This window comes from Neophocaena asiaeorientalis, unplaced genomic scaffold (assembly GCF_003031525.2).
Source record: "Neophocaena asiaeorientalis asiaeorientalis breed wild unplaced genomic scaffold, Neophocaena_asiaeorientalis_V1.1 scaffold476, whole genome shotgun sequence".
Taxonomy (NCBI): domain Eukaryota; kingdom Metazoa; phylum Chordata; class Mammalia; order Artiodactyla; family Phocoenidae; genus Neophocaena; species Neophocaena asiaeorientalis.
In genome coordinates this window covers 533,072-553,297 of record NW_020172178.1, presented here as the reverse complement: position 1 = coordinate 553,297, position 20,226 = coordinate 533,072, and the positions used below count along the sequence as shown (strand labels likewise).

Genomic DNA, 20,226 nt, shown 5'->3' with positions numbered 1-20,226 from the left:
CCGACTCCTCTCCGCCCCAGGTAAGTAAAGGCTCAGCTCTGGTTCCGGTTTCTCTTCGCGTTTTCCGGGGCCCAGGAAGGACCTGGGAAGCAGGTTCCCGGGAAGCCAGGAAGCAGAGGGCAGCCTTGCTTCCTTTGTAATTTTCCACTGGCCGAGCAGGAGGGAAGCCAAGACCCAACTTTTCCCTGCAGTCTGCAGAACGCCTTTCCCACAGAATGTTCCTGTGAGATGGAGAAGGATGTTTCTCCATTGGTTAATCAGATAAAAGTCAATCTCCATTTGATGAGCGGCTCTGCCTGGATTGTTCCGAAGGCCAGACCTTGAAGGGGGGCAACCATGGGCACTGGTCTGAAATACCCCTCCCATGAGCATGGTTTCATTTTTTGATTTTAATTCATGTGTAAGGGAGCAATTAGTATAGAACCGAGGTGGAGGCTCTGAGAGCAAAGTTACACGGGTGCCGTTCAGCTATTTGCAGCAAGTTCTGCTACACACACACACACACACACACACACACACACACCCGCGCATCCCCTCCCCCACCCCGGTCACTTGTTTGCCTTGATTTCATCTCTGAACAATTTGATTGCAAACAAAGGAGGGTTTCTTTAGCCAGAGATGGCTTCAGTCCTGACCCGTAGGGGTTAAGTTCCCTGCTTACAATTGCCAGTTGATAAGGTCTCTAACAAGAGATTCTGTATTTTGGTTTGATCACTCAAGTTGTGGCCTATAGAATGCCCAACCTCATGTGTGGATCCACCTCATTAAACACATCTCCGTTGAGTTATTTGGGGCATGTTTTAAATAACTTGGACGAGGCTTATTCTCTGGTAAGCCATGTTTCCAAGCTTGCCGTGTGCAGGCAGGGATGCGGCGTTCTGGTGGAATCTTTTGCAGTTCACATGTGTTTCTGCGCTTTGTCTGCTAGGCCCCCACCTGTCTCCATTCTTCCCTGACACCCGTGGCTCAGTGCTTCTCAAAGTGTGGCCCTCAGCATCGCCTGAAGCATTCGTTTTAAAGTGACCGCTGCACAGGGCCACTTCAACCCACTGAGTCAGAGCCTTCGGGGTGGGACTTAGGAAGCGGCGTCCTAACAGGTTCTGAGGTGATTCAAGTGCAAGTTAAAGTCAAGAACCTCAGCCTGCCAGGCCCTGTGCTCCCGGCCTCTGCAGGGTCCTGCCATCCCAAGATGCTCACCCTCCTTCTCTCTCCTGAAGGAATCCCTGGGCTGTACTGTAGGGCCCCGCCTCAGGCCCCTGGCCCCTCACTCCCTTCCCTTCCATGAAATTCCTTCTCCCTCCGCTATTCAAGCTCCAGGCCCCTGCTGCTTCCAGGTGTGTTTGTACCTAAATGGATCCACATCCGCCAGTTAGAGTCTGTTCAGTTCATCTTGTGCGAACCGAGCATCTGTGCCAGACACCATTCTGGTCTCTGGGATCTCTCGGCCTCAAGGAAGGCCTTCTGTCAGCAACCGACAAAAAGTGACCTGAGAGAGCACAGAGATTGTTCTCCAGGTGCATTGGAAATCCTTGAGTGGCTGGGCCAAACTACAGCCACAGTAAACAGTAACATTGACTTGGGTCTTCATAATAAATGGAATTGTTCTAGGTCATTGAAGGGGTGGTGGGGAAAGGGCATCCAGGCAGAAGGACCATCGAGAGCAAAGGCTTGGAGGTGTGACTCTATGGGACTTCTCATGGGAGGTCCAAGCCCCTCAGACTGTGAAGGGCCTTGTGTGCCTGGCCGAGTAGATCACATTTCATCCTGTGAATCGCTGTTTGCCCAACATTCCCCTATCCAAATACCTCCTGTTGTTTGCCTTATTTTTTTTCTTTAAACAGACTCACTTTTGTGTTGATACAAATTAATCTCCAAAGAAAACTTTAATAACTACCATCAGTGAAAAACCAGAATCACTTGCGTAAGTAGAAGGTGACCATAAAAACAAATGCAAACAAACCGGTGTTTTAAAGTTCTAGCCTGTCGTGAAAGGCTCTGAGCTCGAGGCCTTCTTTCTTTCTGCTAAAAAGGGAGTGCAGCAGGTGGTAGGTAGACGGGTGGCAGAGCTGTAGTAGCCCCGTGCGGAGATATTTCTCAAGAAAGAAATCAGAAGGTTTGTGAAAGAATCAAAAGGGGCCTAAGTTTCTTGTTCTATGTTTCTGTGTGTCTGAGCACCAGGTCCACGTGTCATCCAATACCAGCTCACTTACCTGCAGGGACACACGCCCCATCCTTTAGGAAACTCTACTCTGGGCAGCGATGAGCCCACGAAGGTATTAAGCAAAGAAGTGACACGATCCCACACCGTCCGCTTCAGAGTCAACTTTCCTGACCATGTGGAGGGTGGATTGGGGTGAGCTACCCGACTGGGGTAAAGAGGGGACCACTGAGATACTTCAGGCCCCAGACCAGCCACGAAGGCCTGAAGCCAGGTGGGGGGCTGTGGAGAAGGGGAGGCGGGTGGCCGTGCCAGGTGTGAGGGTAAAGAGGCCTCCTGTGAGCTTGAGGCCTGAGGGCACTTCCGGGTTAGAGGACAGCAGGTGTAGTTTGATTCTATGGTAGGACTTTTTCAGTTACAGGTAGCAGAAACCCATCTTGAAGTGGCTTAAGTGATGCAAAAACTAGAGAGAGCTGTTCGTTTTTCGGCTCATGTATTGGTATATTCCAGCAGCAGGTCTTATATGATGACGGTACTGGGTTTCCGTGTCCACCTCTCTTGTGATTTCTCCCGGGTCACCTTTTCTCTCAGGCAGGCCCAGTCTCTGTGGCTCCAGGATTCCATCAACCTTACAGTTAGTAATCTCCCTACAAGGAGAGCTTCTCTTTCTCAATCATTCAACTAAAGACCCAGGGCTGACTTTCACTAGACCAGCTTGAATCACATGCCCATCCTTGAACCAATCATGATGGCCTACGAGATGGAATGTGCTGATTGGTCAGGCCTGGGCCATGTGACCACGGTTGACAGTTGAGGCTTATGGATAGAGGTTAAGAGGGTGGTGGCTTCTGAAAGGAAAATCCAGGTAAGAGGGGTTGTAACCCAAGGATGAAGACGTGGACACCGGGCAGGAGGAGAGTGGATGCACCCCACAGCCATGGGGTTCCTGGCAGATTAGACCAGTGGCAGAGAATGTATTTTGTACACTGTCTTGGTCCTCACTGAGCTCAGCCCAGAACCCCACACACGAGTACTGCCCGGTAATGTCAGACAGAGCTATGGCCACATCCACAACTTCTGCATATTCTTTAATCCCTGAGGAATTAGCCTCTCCCAGAGGGCACGGGGCTTCAGCAGGTGTGCACGGAGCTCCCCAGGTGCTGGCAGGGGCTTGGAAGTCAGCCATGATCAAGAGAGGAGCAGCTCCTGCCCACAGGGAGCTCACGGTACGGTGGTCCATAATCTGAAGAGGGTGTGTCTAGGAGTGTCCTTTCCTGCCATCTTTCTGGATACACTGGCTCCAGGCACATGCCAGCCTTTGCTCCTTTGGTCATCAGATGTGCCTGCATCCCTGCCGCTCACAAGGGCTTCTGATTTACCTGGTGAACGTTTGCCGAGTGTCTGCTCCGCGTCCAGCCCTGTGTTGGGTGCACTGGAGGCCCACAGAGAGTTGTTCTCAATGGCGGGGCCCGAGTAATGAAAAGACTGAGAACACGGCATGAGAGGTCGAGACCCTGAGCCTGGGTTGGTGTGCTAGCCCTGCCACTTCCTCTGCATGATTATAAGAGGGCTGGTAAACTTTCTTTTTTTAAGTTTTATTTTATACTGGCCTATAGTTGATTTACAATGTTGTGTTAGTTTCAGGTGTACAGCAAAGTGAATTAGTTATACATATATAACTATGAAATAAGAATTCATATATAAAAAGAATATATCTATTCTTTTTCAGATTCTTTTCCCATATAGGTTATTATAGAATACTGAGTAGAGTTCCCTGTGCTCTACAGTAGGTCCTTGTTGATTATCTATTTTATATATAGTCGTGTGTATATGTTAATCCCAACCTCCCAATTTATCCTTCCCCCCAGCCTTTCCCCTTTGGTAACCAGAAGTTTGTTTTCTATGTCTGTGAGCCTATTTCCAGTTTGTAAATAAGTTCATTTACATCATTCTTTTAGATTCCACATATAAGTGATATCCTGTGATATTTGTCTTTCTCTGTCTGACTTACTTCACTTAGTATGATAATCTCCAGGTCCATCCATGTTGCTGCACATGGCATTATTTCATTCTTTTTTATGGCCGAGTGATATTCCATTGTGTATGTGTACCACATCTTCTTTATGCATTCATCCGTTGATGGACACTTAGGTTGCTTCCATGTCTTGGCTATTGTAAATAGTGCTGCAGTGAACATTGGGGTGCATGTATCTTTTCAAATTATGGTTTTCTTCAGCTATATACCCAGGAATGGGATTGCTGGATCATATGGTAATTCTATTTTTAGTTTTTTAAGGAATCTCCATACTTCTCCATAGTGGCTGTACCAATTTACATTCCCACCAATGGTGTAGAAGGGTTGAAATAGGGCTGGTAAACTTAAGCCTGAGTTTTAGGGGTGAGGTTTTCACCCACCAATGGGGTTGACTGGAGGATTCATGTAAGTGGCAAGCACTTTTGAAAACTGGACCGGTATCCATTGCTGCTAACCATTGTGTGAAAACCATTCTGACAAGGAGCAGCCTCTGAGTGTTAGACTTAGGGAAAAAAGAGGTGCTTTGGGGGAAAGATATTTAATTCCAAAAAGGGCAGGAAGGGAGGACCAGGACAACATGGGAGAATTTCCAAGCAGACCTCGGATAGGCAGGGGCACAGGGTGGCCGGACAGTCCATGGAGAGGCTGAAGCAAAGGCCCGGAGTTTGGAGCCCGAGGATCAGGCAGGAGGCGCCCTGCTGCAGGAATGTCCTTCTGCAGGAGTGTGGACTTCGGTACATGTGTCGGGGGTAGAGGGAGAAAGAGGACACAGGGAAACCTCTGTACCTACTCACACAGACCTATAAAGTCGCCTGTAAAAGGAAGAGCCAGAAACATTTGCCAGAATTGTTGGGCATCCTCCCTGTGGCCAGGCAGGCCTCCCTCTTCATCCAAACAGCACCTGCTGCTGCGCTGCTGCTCCGGGCTACCAACGTGTCCCGGGTTGGCCGGGACTCTCCTGGTTTTAGCCCTGAAAGCCCTGCCTCCCGGGAAACCCTGTAGTCCTGGGCAAACTGGGATGGTGGGTCACCTACTGCTGGGCCACCCTTCTGGCAGTGGCAACATGGTCTTTCAATTTATTTCTTACGTTTTATTTTGTTTTACTGTGAAACTTTCAAGAGCACTGTCCCCTCACCCCCCGCCTCCAGCTCCATCCTAGAACATGTTGATCATGGGGGCAGCTCAGCCCCACATTTGTCTGTGGGTCCCCAGCTCGGCTGCCCCTCCCAGCCGCCCTGGGACGTCTGTTGAGACAGCCTTGCCCTGAGGCCTGCTTGCCACCGAGAAGGAACTTGGAACTTGTGATGTGGAAGATTCTTGACCAGCATCTCCAGTTTCTGCCCTTTGTTTCCCAAGTTCTGCCCACGCCCTTCACTTTAGGTGGCGACTGCCTAGGGCAGCTACACTTTGTAAACTTTTGCAAACAGTGGGAGGCACTAGACTGGGTGATTCTCAAATGCAGGTGTGGTCTGAATCCCCTGGAGGGCTTGTCCAAACACAGGTTGCTGAATCCCATCCCCAGAGTTCCTGATTCAGTAGGTCTGGGGTGGACCGGAGGATTTGCATTTCTAATATATTCTCAGGTGACACTGATGCGCTGGCCGGCCAGGGCACACCCTTTGAGAACTGGTGTCCCTGAGAACGGCAATCAAGTCAAGGGACTTTGGAGTTACGTGCGGCTCTTCCACTCCTAGCTCTGCGGCCCTCGGCACATCTCATCCCTCTCAGCCTCAGTTTCCTCATCTGTAAAATGGAGCTAATGATACTTAACCTCAGGAGGGATTGCAGTGAAGACTGGAAATTATACAGCCTGTACTTGGCAGAAACTACATGCTTAACAGTGGTGTTACAGCACAGTGGCTCAGCCTGGCTGTCCTGCCCTCTAGTTCTGGGGTCCACCCTTGTTCATGAGCTAAGTGATTTGGGCAGCGTGTCCTTAACAGCTTGGGACCTCAATTTCCACATCTGTAAAGTAGGGCTAATGACAATACCTGCTGCATATGGGCTGGGCGGTTGTGAGAATTCCATGCCATGAAGTTCACACAGCGCAGAGCCTGGAACCCAAGTAACACTCACTGAATGGCAGCTAATAAGTAATACTAATGATAACAGTAGTAGTAGTAATAATAATAATAGTCACTGACGTTCAGGTTGGGAGTTGTTTAAACGTGGTTCCGGCACCTCGCTGCTGAGAAAGGAGCATCTGATTAGAAACTCAGGGAGGAAATGAGTGCTTTAAGGATGTGTAGATGGCCCTAGGTATTCAACAGGAAAGAAAAGGTTTACTGAGAATACCATTCCTGCCCCATTATGGGCAGCTGTCACCAGGCTTGTGATCCCCAGGGTCAGCCCCAGAGTCCCTGGGTGAAAGTATTTCTGGAAGGCATGGGCAGGGGTGAACCCTGGCAAAGCAAAGGAATAGACGTGCTCGAGGGCCCGACCAAAAAGCCCACGGCAGCTGCCAGGGCTCAGGACTGGGCCGACTTTGTAAACGTCAGCGATGGCCCACTCGTCCCCGCGTGTGACTCAGACGCTGCGGCCGAGGAAGGAGCCGTGTACCAGCCCTCAAGGAAGAGCATGTACACCCCCTCCACGAGACCTGCTTCTGAGGCTGATGGGGCCAAAAATAGCTGTAGCAGAACAGAGGCGTGAGCCTGCATTCCCATAGTGCCTGTCTTTAAGGAGCTCAAAGCGCTGAGATAGATTTGATTTTTCGCGTTCATTTTATTCTTAGAAAAACCCGAAGAGAGGTTGACTCCGCAAAGGTCACACAGCAGTGGTGGAGCTAGGAATGGGGTCACCTGGTTCCCTTCCTATGTGCCAAGGGCCACGTTTTAACAGAGAGAAGCAAATGGGACTGTGGAAGTTCTAGAATGCTTTTTTTTACTCAGCCAGAACACTAGGAGGAACTGGTACTCAGCCCCCCGGTACTGAGGTGGAAGGTCTGTGCTTCTCTTCCCGTTTAATCCTCACGTACTCCTTTGTAGGAGATCGTATCAGCCCTGATTTCCCTTAGGAGCCTGGGAATCAGAGAGGGTGACTTACTTGTTCTCGGCGGCCCAGCTGGTAAGGAGGGGAAGTACTTCCAGCTCACCGGATTACTTCCTGCTGAGTCCTCTGCCTAACTCTCCCCCTCCATCTCTGAGAGTCCGCTTCAGGGGCCCCCTTACCTCTCCTTGAATGGGCCTCGCTCCTTCCTGTCTCGGAGCCTCGTGTGTGCTAGTCCTCGTGTCTGCCAGGCATCCCCTCAAAGTCGTTAACCTCAACTCAGGCAGGTCTCAGCTCAGATATCCTCCAGGAAAACCTTCCCTGACTTCTACAGGGGTCACTCCGTTCCCTGTTCTGGGTCTCGATGGCTATGGAGTCAGTCGCGCCAAAAGTTAGCGGTTAAAATAACAACCCAAGTGTACTGTCCTTTCCTCTCAGCAGTTATGGGGGGTGACGGGGCTCCACCAGGAGGGTCTTGCTCGGGGTCTCCATGCAATTGTCATCAGTTGGCTGGAGCTGGAGCCACGTCGAAGGCTCCCTTGCTCGTGCCTGGTGGCTGATGATGGCTCCCGGAGGGGTCCCCCAGCTAGTCTTGTTTCTCCATGTGGCCTGGTCTTCCTCACAGCGTGGTGGCAGGGTTCCAAGCTTGAGAAGCAGGTAGAAGCTGTACGCCTTTGATGATGTAACTGAGGAAATCACGCGGCATCATTTCCACTGCGTTCTGTTCCTTGGAATCAAGTAACCAAGGCTGCTCAGCTTCTAGGTTCAGGGAATTCGATTCCACCTCATGGTAGAGGAGTGTCAGGGAATTGGTGTACGTTTTAAAACCACACACATACATACACACACTCTTTGAACTTTTTCTTTTCCTTTATAGCAATCGTCCTACTCTTTAAATATCTAATTAATCATTTGACTAATGCCTGGGCTTTTTGCTAGATACAAAGAATTACGTGTGTCTGCCGTGTCCACTTACAGCCCCAGCTTGTTAGCATATGCCTGGCACATCACAGGTCCTCAGTAGCTACTAATTTGTTTCTTTTGCAAAGATTCTTATGCTCTACTGTATGCCAGGCACCGTACAAGGTTCTGGGAGTGCAGTGGTGAACAGGATGGAAGGGTCCCTGTGTGGGGGACAGAAAATAAACCAAAAATATCGCCAGAGAAATAGAAGATAGTGTATCCTACAAAGGTAATTAAAATCACAAGATCTGATAGGGGGTGACTGGGCGGTCACTTAGATTGTGTGGTCTGGGGACAGGAGATGACATTTCAGCTGAGACCCGATTGAAGGGAAGGTGTGGGCAAGGAAGACGTGGAGGAAGAGCGTTCTCAGCAGAGGGAACAGCAGTGCGAGTTCCTCGTGCGCCCGGAGTGTGTGAGGGGCCATTGTGGCTGCTGGCTGAGGCGAGCCCCAGGGCGAGGGCCTGGGAGGCCAGGGAAGGGGTTGGGGTTTTATCTTAAGTGTAAGCAGAAGCTTCGAGAGGGTTTTGAGCAGGGCTGTGGTGTGGCCTCATTTATACTTTACAGAGCCCGGCTCCCAGCAAGGAGGGTGTCCCTTCGGTCCAGGTGGTGATGGGGGAGCCTGTGAGGTGGCCTGGATGGGGGGGAGGGGAGCGGCAGCAGCGTCAAGGCCTGGTCTGATTTAAGATGGTTTTGGAGGTGAGGTGATGGCTGCGGTTGTAGGGAACGAGGGCAGCAAGGATGCTGTTAGGTCCTGTGGAATGAAGAAGCGGGGGAAGCCTCAGGACATCACTCACAAGCCCCCCCTCCTTGGTCCCCTCGGATGTTTGTGATCTCAGCGGCGGGATAATGATGCAGACCCGGGTGGTGCCGGGAAGAGGTGAGCGTGTGACACGGGACTTTGGATATCCAACACAGGCTGTGTCACTTGGGTCATTTCTTGTTTCACGGGCCACGTTGGTGCCGAGCTGGTCTTCACTGCCGCCGTTGAGCTGGACCTTGGGGTATTGGATGCTCATCATTTGCGGGAGGTGGGGTTTCTGTGCTGTTATCTTTGAGCCAGTTGTCTGGTCTGTGAGTAGTAGGATCTGGGGGCTGGGCCCGGCTCTGTCTCTTACCAGCTGTGTGCTGGTCACTCAACCTCTCTGAGCTTCCGTTTCCTCGTCTGCCGAAGGGGGGGTCAGGATGCCATCCTCAGAAGGTACTTGTGGGAGCATGAATAATATGTGGGCCTAGCCCACCCGCTACGTTCCCACTCCCAGTAAATGGGCTCTTGTCAATATAATCCTTGCTTGAGCAAATCTCTTATCCAAACCAGTCTCAGCTCTCCCATCCCTAAAAAGGGCTGGCTGGCTCTGCCCTGAGTTCCCCTCGACACTGAGCATCACGTGTATGGTAGCGTGATTTTCTTGTGCCCGAACTCGAGTGTCTGATATCCGTAATATCTTTCAGTACATGGAATCGTTTGTCTTCCATGTATTTGCTCATATCCAGCAAATAAAAGATTACAAATTGATGTGGACTTTAATTTCTTAACAAACCTAAATTCGTTGATTTATTGAACAAACGTTTGCCAAGAGGTTGTGCCCTGGCAGGTCTTGGGGCTGCAGAGATGAGCTGTGCACAGCCCTGCCCTCGGGTAGCCTGCCTCTGGCTGGATGCCTGAGCCCTGCTGCATATCGGCATCCCCTGGGAGCTTTAGACACGACTGATGCCCGGGCCCGCCCTCAGTGGAGGTGCTTCTTGCATGAATCAAGGTTGAGACCCTCGGCTGGAACCAGAGGCCAGAGGCAGGAAGGGGTCTGTACCAGAAGGAGGAAGAGCTGAGGGCCCAAAAGACTGGTGAGGCTTGCACGTGCGTGACCTCCTGGTACGGCTACGGGCGCTGTGATGACCCCAGAATTGGGGCCAAACAGGGCAGGGAGGGTGCGGCCCCCATAATGGAAGGGGAGCCTGCTGGTGGGGGGCATGATCCTGGCTAAAGGGCCCCGCTGTCGCATCGGGATGGAAGGCTGGTTCTGACGCCCTCTGACTCTGGCCTCACGTGGACCTCATTTTCCTCATAGGGCTGTTGAGAGGGTCACATGAGTTTGAAGGTGACGGTGCTTAGAACAGTGCCAGCACGGGGTGATTGCCCTGCCAGACTTAGCTATTTCGTATTATTATGGAAGTCATCTAGAATGTCCCTCTTACGTCCGGGTCAAAGCAGCCAGCCTGGCCTGTTTAGTTGCTGATCCAGTCCCTGAGGTCGGGGACTGTTGATTCGTCTTTGTCCCCAGAGACAGCTCAGAGCTTGACATGGAAAGCGCACACTGAGTGTTTGAATATATGAATGCAAGTGTGACTAAATGAGGAAGACAGAAGAGAAACTGTCCAGGGCAAGGGGGTAGAGAGGGGACTGACATTTTTTTTAAGCTTCTGCCATTTGCCAAGGAGCATTTGGGACCATGTCTTATTTAGGGCTCGATGGAGGGTGGGGTGTCGACTTACCCAGGCAGAGCTGCAGCCCTGGCAGTTGGAAGCCCAGCCAGCGAGCCCAGGAAGGGCACCAGCAGCACCTGGTACAAGCTGTCACCTTTTTCCACTGTCATCGCCACAGGTGACCTTGCCCCCAGTCAGACCCAGATGGATCCACATCTCCTAGCTAGGAGCCCACACCTCTCTTTAGCACCCAAGAAAGCACGTCAGCATTCAAGCGAGTGTTCTCCTTTCATAAGGATACCTAAGTTATATATTTAAAGAGCAGCAAATCACTCACAGACATTTACTCATTCAACAAATATATGGAGAGCTCTCTGCTGGGGCCACAGGCTGAGGAGGACACAGTGGGTAAGACAGGGTGAACCCAGGGAAGCTTCAGTGGGGGACGATCCGGGCTCTGCTTTCTCTCATGTGGAGTTTGGGATGCCTGTGGACAGCCAGGAAGGGCAGAACACACAGGAACTGTAGGCTAAACGGAGCACCAAGTGTCCGCAGGCCGTCGGGCCCCTGAGAGGAGGGGGTCTGTCCTAGAGCAGGTGTCGTGCAGGAGGCGCTGGCTGAGCTGAGGGGGGATGATTCTCCAGGTGAGGGCTGGGCGTGCTCACAGCACAGAGAACAGCAGGGGCAAAGGATGGGAAGCCACGGTGATGGGAGGCATGGTGAGAGAGGAGTGGAGGCGTGGCAAAGCCTGACAGTGTGCGGGAGTCTCAGACTCACTCCCCAGGTGGTGCGAGCCCTGGATGGTCCGACTGGGTCCGACTGGAGAGCTGCCTTTACTCAGCCCTGGCTGGGGTCAAAGTAGAAGGAAGTTGAAAGCAGAGGGCGGGGAGGAGATGGTGGCCTGGGACAGACAGCAGCTATGGGGCACGAGAAATTTCAGGACTCAGTGACCAGCCGCTGTCCAGGGTGAGGGAAAAGGAAGACTCTGTCCTGGAGACAGGACACGAGGGAGAGGGATGGCCTCAGGAGTTCCAGGCTTTGTCACGAGGCATTGGAGGTGGCACAGGACAGCAGGGGAGATGGTTGGCTGGTGGGTCTGGAGTTGAGGGCAGAGGGCTGAGCTGGCCCTAAGGATGGAGTGGGAGCAGCAACGACCTTGGGGCCAAAGCCACTGGAGATCAATCACCTAGGGAGAGCAGGGGGAGGACAGAGCCTGGGGTTCGGGGAAAGAGGAGCCCGAGAAAGGGCAGCCAGAGGGGAAGGAGGAAAACCAGGAGAGGGGAATAGGCAAGGAGTCGAGCGCTGGGAGGGCTCACGGGATTCGTAACCAGGCGCTGGTATCCACCCTCCTGTATCCACTTACCTTCTCCTCTAGAGTGGAGAAGAATGAAGGAGGAAGAAGCTTAAGAACTGAAACAAATGCGTGGCTCCCACTTAGGGACCACTGGAAGTCAGGTGGTGATAAAGTTAGTCCAATCCAGGGAGGCTTCAGGGAGGAGGCGAGCCCACTCTGCATACCTGCAAGGTGGGGAGAGGTACGATTGGCCTCAGGAAGATGAGCTGAGTGGGAAAGGGCATGAGCAAGGTAGGGGAGCTAGTGTGGACGTGGCTAGGAGCAACCAGGGGCCCCCAGTGGAAGATCTGGTCTGCGTTGTCACAGGTGGGTGTGCTGATCAGGGTTCAGAAGCAGAGTCCCCGGGATGCTAGGAGCTGAGGCTGGGGGAGGCGATGGCAAGACTGGGAGACCTATATTCATTCAAACATTTCTTGAGCATTTCTACATTCCAAGAGCTTGGGCTACACCGTGGAACAAAGTAAATGCAGAGCTGCTACTCTGACAGGGGAGAGAGAGCAGAGAACAATAAACTTGATGAACCTTTAGGCTGTAGAGTGTGCTAGAAATGTAAGTGCTATGGGAAGAAAGCAGCGAGGGGTGGCCGAACACTGCAGTTGCTACAAGGCGAGCAGCTCCAGTGGCGTCTGCCCCAGAGATGCTGGGACCAGGGCTGTCCTGGAACCAGGACAGAACCATCTGATTTCAGGTCCCAGCGAGCCCCTCAATGAGCACTCGGATTCGAACAAGGCTCTGATGAAGGGCTTTGTAAGTGGGCTGGTACTGGTGTAATTAAAAGAGGGAAATGATTTATGCATCTGCCAGGTGGGGGATGAACGCCTACCACCCAGTGCTTCCGGGTGTGAAGCCTGAGTCCTTCATCACTTTCATGGCACTGTGATTGGCTATGCAGCCCAGATCTGCCCCACCTGTATCTCCAGGACCCTGGGACTGGCATTCCCAAAGCCACCTCTTGGATCTCAATCCTGGCACCCAGGTCTAGCCCAGAGCAGAGGCCTATTGTGGAGGAACCATCATGGAGGTCATTTCTGTGGGTACAGGAAAAGGGTTGAACTCTGTAAGAAACATGGTGATAGTTTCTCTGAAGTGAAACAATGCTGACAAATGAAAATAACAGTTAAGGGTTTAAGTATACTCAGGAGCAAGAAGCCACTCTTTTTTTTTTTTACTGAAGTCTAGTTGATGGACAATATTATATGTTCCAGGTGTACAATGTAGTGATTCATAACTTTTAAAGGTTAGACTCCATTTGTAGGTATTTTAAAATATTGGCTATATTCCCTGGGTTGCACAGTATATCTTTGTAGGTTTTTTGTTTTTTGTTTTTTTTTTAATTTATGGCTGTGTTGGGTCTTTGTTGCTGTGTGCGGGCTTTCTCTGGTTGCAGCGAGTGGGGGCTACTCTTCCTTGCAGTGCGCAGGCTTCTCATTGCAGTGGCTTCTCTTGTTGCAGAGCACGGGCTCTAGGTGCGTGGGCTTCAGTAGTTGTGGCTCGCGGGCTCTAGAGCGCAGGCTCAGTAGTTGTGGTGCATGGGCTTAGTTGTTCCGTGGCATGTGGGATCTTCCCAGACCAGGGCTCGAACCCGTGTTCCCTGCATTGACAGGCGGATTCTTAACCACTGTGCCACCAGGGAAGTCCCTGTAGCTTATTTTATACATAATAGTTTTTCCTCTTAATCCCCTACTCCTGTATTGCCCCTTCCCCCCACTGGTAACCACTAGTTTGTTCTCTATATCTGTGAGTCTGCTTCTCTTTTGTTACATTCACTAGTTTGTCGTATTTTTTAGATTCCACACATAAGTGATATCATATAGTATTTGCCTTTCTCTATCTGACTTACTTCACTTAGTGTAATGCCCTCCAAGTCCACCCATGTTGCTGCAAATGGCAAAATTTCATTCTTTGTTCTTCTTTCTCTAGTTGCTTTAGATGTAACATTAGGCTGTTTATTTGAGATTTTTCTTGTTTCCTGAGGTAAGCTTGTATTGCTATAAACTTCCCTCTTAGAACGGCTTTTGCTGCACCCCATAGGTTTTGGATCATTGTGTTTTTGTTTTCATTTGTCTCTGGGTATATTTTGATTTCCCCTTTGATTTCTTCAGTGATCCATTGATAGTTTAGTAGCATATTGTTTAACCTCCACATGTTTGTGGTTTTTGCAGTTTTTTTCATGTAGTTAATTTCTAATATTGTAGCGTTGCGGTCAAAAAAGATACTTGATATTATTTCAATTTTCTTAAATTTACTGAAGCTTGCTTTGTGGCCCAGCATGGGATCTGTCCTGGAGAATGTTCCATGTGCACTTGAAAAGACAGTGTATTCTGCTGCTTTCAGATGGAATGCTCTGTAAATATCAATTAAGTCCATCTGGTCTAATATATCATTTAAGGCCTGTGTTTCCTTATTGATTTTCTGTCTGGATGATCTGTCCATGATGTAAGTGGGGTGTTAAAGTCCTTCACTATTATCGTGTTACTGTCAGTTTCTCCTTTTATGTTTGTTAACACTTGCCTTACATATTGAGGTGCTTCTATGTTGGGTGCATATATACTTACGATTGTTATATCTTCTTCTTGGATTGATTCCTTGATGATAAAATTGCATTTTTTTGTGGTTGAGTAGTATTCCATTGTGTATATATACCACATCTTCTTCATCCATTCATCTGTTGGTGGACACTTAGGTTGCTTCCATATCTTGGCAGTTGTAAATAATTGGGGTACATGCAATGAACACTGGGGTTCATGTATCTTTTAGAATTAGTGTTTTTGTTTTTTTCAGATATATACTCAGGAGTGGAATTGCTGGGTCATATGGTAGTTCCATTTTTAGTTTTTTGAGAAACCTCCATCAAGAAGCCACTCTTGGTTTCCGCTATAAAAAAGCTCACAACCTGGGGCTTCCCTGGTGGCGTAGTGGTTGAGAGCCCACCTGCCGATGCAGGGGACACAGGTTTGTGCCCCAGTCCGGGAGGATCCCACATGCTGAGGAGTGGCTGGGCCCATGAGCCATGGCCACTGAGCCTGTGCGTCCGGAGCCTGTGCTCCGCAACAGGAGAGGCCACAACAGTGAGAGGCCCGTGTACCGCAAAAAAAAAAAAAATTATAAAAAAGCTCACAACCCAAAATCCTTCTAACTTTTTGGTCAAGAACCAAATGAAACTAGAGTCTGGATGCCCAGTGGGAGATTGTTGCAGGTGTTCAAACATCTGCTGAACTCTTGCTCTGGGGTGGATGCTGTGGCAGGAGCTGGGGATGTGAGGATATAGTGGTGATTACATGGCAGAAACGGAGGCTACAGAGAGGGCCCTACCTTGGACAGAGTGGCCAGGATAGGTCTCTCCGAGCTGTCTGATATTTGAAGGAGAAGGAACTAGCCTTGTGAAGACCGGGGAGAGCATTCCAGGCAGGGAGAATAGCATGTACAAAAGCCCTGTGGTGGGAACAACTGTTGTGCTGGGCGTGGTGATCAAGGGGGAAAGTGGTTTAAAACGATGTTAGAGAGGTTAGTACCAAATCACACAGGGTCTTGAAAACCATACTTTACATACTACAGAGCTGGATTATTTCCAAAGTGCCATGGAAAACCACTAATAAGGTTTTAAGGTGACACTAACAGATTTACTTTTGAAGACAATCATTGGTGGCTGAGTGGAGAATGGGCTGGAGGGGAAAGAGAGTTATAGGGAAGACCAGCCAGGAAGCTATCGCTGTTGTCCAGGTGATGGGAGGTGGAGTCCTGGACTGGGGCAGTGGCCAAGGGGAAGGAGAGATGGACAGACAGATCGCAGACACAGTTTGGAGAGAGAGCCAGCAGGATTGGGTGGAGAAGGATGAAGAGGAAAAGGAGAGAGTCTAAGAAGGAGATACAAGGACGAGAAGTTGATGCCAACCAGTGTCTGCCAACAGTTTGGTGGCCCTGGTACCATCTGCTGAGCAAGGATGCTGATTCACTCAGCTCATTTGTACGCAACACCTCCTATGCACTTACTGGGTGCTAGGGTGAGCAGCACAGAGATAAGTAAGAACTGTTCCCTGCCCTGGAGGAGCTCACCAGCCATGGGAGGGGGGATAAAAAGCTGTCATCCAGCGCAGAGTACAATGGATACGAAGTGCCGCTGAGCCCAGAGGCGGGAGCTCTGAGCCATCAAGGATGACTGCTTGGAGGAGGTGGCATGGAATTGAGAGCAGTTAGGATTTTGAAGAGCAGACGTGGGGAGGGGTATGAGGGTTGATGGAAAAGGTGCTCCTGGTGAAAGAAACAGCATGAGAAATGTGGGGAGTCAGGAGTCCCAAGGCCTTTTGGGAACCCGAGCATGGTCCCACTTGTTGGGAGCGTGGGATACCGGGGCAGGGTGATGGGAGTGGGCGCTGTCTCGGGATGGACCGGCTGAGGAGTCTAGATGTGATTCGAGAAGAGCTAAAGCTTTTGAGCAGCTGAGTTAAGCCGACCAGGTGGTGTTTGAAGACTGTTAATCTCACAGGGACAGGAAGGAGGCCGAGTCAACTGCACATTCGCGTGTCTCTTTCTAAGATTGTGCCAAGATGTTGGCCTTGTTTTGTTCCCCTTTACAGCCCAGTTTATGGGGACTTGATTTATGCTGGCTCTCCATCCCATTCCTCTCTCTAAATATGGTTAGGTTGCAAATGCGGATGGTATCTGTTAGTCCTGCGGCGTGGGCCTTCCTTTAGTTTATCAAGATTGGACAGGGGGCTTCCCTGGTGGCCCAGTGGTTGAGAGGCCACCTGTCGATGCAGGGGACAGGGGTCCGTGCCCCAGTCCGGGAAGATCCCACATGCCGCAGAACGGCTAGGCCCGTGAGCCATGGCCGCTGAGCCTGCGCGTCCAGAGCCTGTGCTCCGCAACGGGAGAGGCCACGACAGTGAGACGCCCGCGTACAGCAAAAAAAAAAAAAAAAAAAAAAAAAAAAAGATTGGACAGGACCTGACAGTGGCACCCATGCTCCCCTTTGCCCTTTGGCCTCCAAAGAAAGAAGCCAGTAAAGGTTCAAGGTGTCTGGGACCAGCCTGTCTGGGATGCTGGGATGCTCGCTCTGGGGCCTCTGCCAACATCCAGAGCAGGTGGTGACGGCAAGTACTTCTTCTTGGTCACTCCTCTTCCAGGAAGGCCTCCCCTCCTCTAGGTCTGGAAGTGGGGATTACGAATGGGTTGCTCCAGCTGGCTTGTTGGGCTGCCTGGGGAAGAGCTGTTTTTCTTCCTTTCTTACTCGGCCAGGAGAATTGCTGGGCTTAAGAGATTCTAAACTCTGATTTTGCTGGAAATACAGTTACCTTGACTACTCAAGAGTATTTTGATTCTTTGAAACAGGCACTTTTTCTCTTTCCCCTCACCTCCCTCTCCAGCCCTTTCCCTCGTACTCAAGTTCATACTTCTCCAAGTTCAGATGAATCTCCCCCACCCAACACACACACACACACACACACACACACACACACACACAGAGGCAGTGCCCTGCCCTCCGACACCCTCTTTCCCTCCCTCACCTTGAGCTGACTTTGATCCTACCTGTGGTTCTCAGTCAGGGGTAAATCAGCCCCTTAGAGTCCATTTAGAAAAGTGGGGGGATTCTTGTTTGGGGGGGGCGGCAAGTGCTGCTGGCGTTTGGTGGTCAGGGGCCAGGGATAAGAAATGTCACGCAGGGGGCAATTTACAAGACAAAGTCCCTCCCCATGATACTCACAGGGATCCGGCTGAGAAACTGCTTAGCCACCAAGCCTTGTTTTGAAGCAGCCAGTCTTCAAGTCCTAACCCGGTGTCCCCAGGAGAGTTCACTCTTTCCATTTTTGGAAAACTCAGTGACCCGCGTCGCTACCCTGGAAGACAGTTACTGTCTCTTTCGATGATTCTGTTTCACTTTGGATAATGGCTTGAGGCTAGTCCACATTCATTTATCAACCGTTTATGAAACACTTTGCGAACAACAGAGAGATGCAGAATAGGCAAGACCTGGCCCAGGTCCTTAGAGAGCTTGTGTTTACGTTGCTGAGTGACTCTAGTGGTCTTTGATGACCCCAGCAACTCACAGTCCCCTGGAAGGCAGAGAAGGGGTCTACTTCTTTCCCACGTCCACCCCTCAGAGCTGCTTTACGTGGCCTGCTCGCAGTTAGGATGCCGTTCACGCCTGTTGGCATTCTGGTTGTCTGGAGGACAGGGCTCTTGGTTATCCATTACCAGGGCTTTTGTTCTCCCCTGTGCTGTCGATGTTGATGTATGAAATTGGAATTTGACACATGGTCTTACGTGTCAGGTACTTATATTAGGCTGTGTCTTTATAGGCATCACGTTTGTCTTGACTTTCATTGGTCATCTTGTCTTATATCGGGTGCCCTAGGGGCAGAGCCTGAGCTGGGTTCAGCTGTGTCATCATTGAAGGAGGGTTCTCAGGAGGGAAGTGAGGGAAACAGGACCCGAAACGGAAGAAGCCGATCAACGGTATGATTTCACGGGAACCCACAGGGAGCTCAGCATGTGAGCGGCTTCAACGAGGAAGCCGTGAGGCAAGGGGGCAGCCTTTTATGCTTCCAAATCACTGACTGCCCCAGTGGTCCATGGGGGACCCCAGCGGCGTCTCCTACATCGCTTAGAAGCAAGAAGCATCTGCATCAAGCTAGGTACCGCACAACATGCCCTCAATTTCTTGGCCCGAATCTGGCAGAGTCCTTTGCTGTAAAGACCCACCCAATTTTGTCCTCCTACCTTTGAGATTTTTAAGTGTTTCCCCAATTTTTGTTCTTTTCATTCCCTTTGTCCCCCATTTCCACTGGTCTTCTGTTCCCACCAAGACAGAGCCCGGTGCCCTGAAGTACCCAGCTCACCTCAGAGACTTGGAGAGCTTGAGGGGTGCACACGGAAGGGGATGAGTCACCCCAGCCCTTAGCCGCAGCTGATTTGCAGCGCAAAGCCCCCTCCCTCAGGCCCCACCCCCAGGCCAGAGCCCTACATTCCTCTACAGTGAGAAATACACAAAAGATTTTTGTCTCATCTCTGAGAACATTCTGGACCTTATAACCAGCAAAGCAGTTTATCTCCTTTCTCAACCCTAAGATGCTTTCTGCGGGCCCCTTAAAGCCCTGTGGGATTACCGGCTCTGACGTTTACTGCTCCTCATTCCGGGAGAGACTATAGGAGTGGGAGCGTGCTGGTGGCTGTTTATTAAGTGCTGCTGTCTCGGAGGTGCAGCCGTGAAGTAATACCGCTAATCCCTTTCTTGCGTTTTTTTTTTTTAAAGCACATCCCACAACTTATCCATCCTCCCCTTGGAAGTTATCCCACTCTGCTGGCTCTGGCTGTCCTGTCACTGCCCGGAAAGTTTCTAGATTCTTCCCTATAAGGGTTTGAACCTGCGTGGCCAAAACGGGGAGGGGAGTTAGGCATCTGATTTACAATTTACAAGGAAGATTCTGGCAGCTGTGTGGAGGATGGATGGGGGAAAGGAGAGACCAGTTAGGAGGCTGCTGTCAAGAGGGCAGGTGAGGGCGGAAGGGACGGGAGGCCAAATTCGAAGGAAGAAATGACGAGACTTTTGTTGCATTGAATAGAAGGAACGGCGGGGGGGGGATATCAGGAAAGATCCCCCAGTTTCTGAATTGAGCAGCTGGGTGAATGGATGATTGGAGAAGGAGGAGGTTGAGGGGTGAAAAGTGAAGAGTTGGGTTTGGGACACAGACAGTCTAAGCTGGCCTGTGGACCACCTAAGTGGAGATGCTGAGTCAGGAGCTCAGGGAAGATGCTGGGTCTAAACGGTAAATATGGCAGTGGCTGGCACCTGGCTGGTGTTTGAAGCCCGGGGACTGGATACATCTTCTGGGGAGCGAATGGAGAGAGAGACAGGTATGGGAGAGGCCGCCTGCAGCTCCAGGACCTAAGAATGCTGCATTCACTTTCTCTCTGTTTTTCAAGATGACAGCTTCCTTTCCTTCCTTTATTCCCAGAGGAATAAATCTTTAAAGCTGATCCGTTACTGAGGCCATCACCTGGGTCATTGCCCCCCAGAAGGATGGGAATGGCAGCCATATCAGATACCACACTGATGGGCCCGTGGCCTCATGGGCCACACCCAGTGTTTAAAAAGAGAAAGAAACAATATGTAACCATCAAAGATAGTTCACATTGTAAAAATCCTGATTTCAGTGTTCTCTTAAAAATCAGCACCTCGCAGGGCTGTGGAATGGAAGTGTGAGCTAAGGCTCAGAGTGGAGTCCTCCAGGTGATGAGGGCAGTTTGAGGCAGTGTGGGGTTGGGAGGGGAGAAAAGTAGAGAGAAGGAGGCTAGAAGGAGCTGGGGGGG

General features: G+C 50.7%; 1 protein-coding gene across 1 annotated transcript in view; it reads left to right on the top strand.

Moving 5' to 3' along the window:
- Positions 1 to 20,226, top strand: part of PRIMA1 (proline rich membrane anchor 1) — a 59,800-nt gene that overhangs the window by 7,909 nt on the left and 31,665 nt on the right. Inside the window, 1 exon segment of the mRNA XM_024760032.1 lies at positions 19,114 to 19,121. Coding sequence (XP_024615800.1) covers positions 19,114 to 19,121 — 8 coding nt within the window.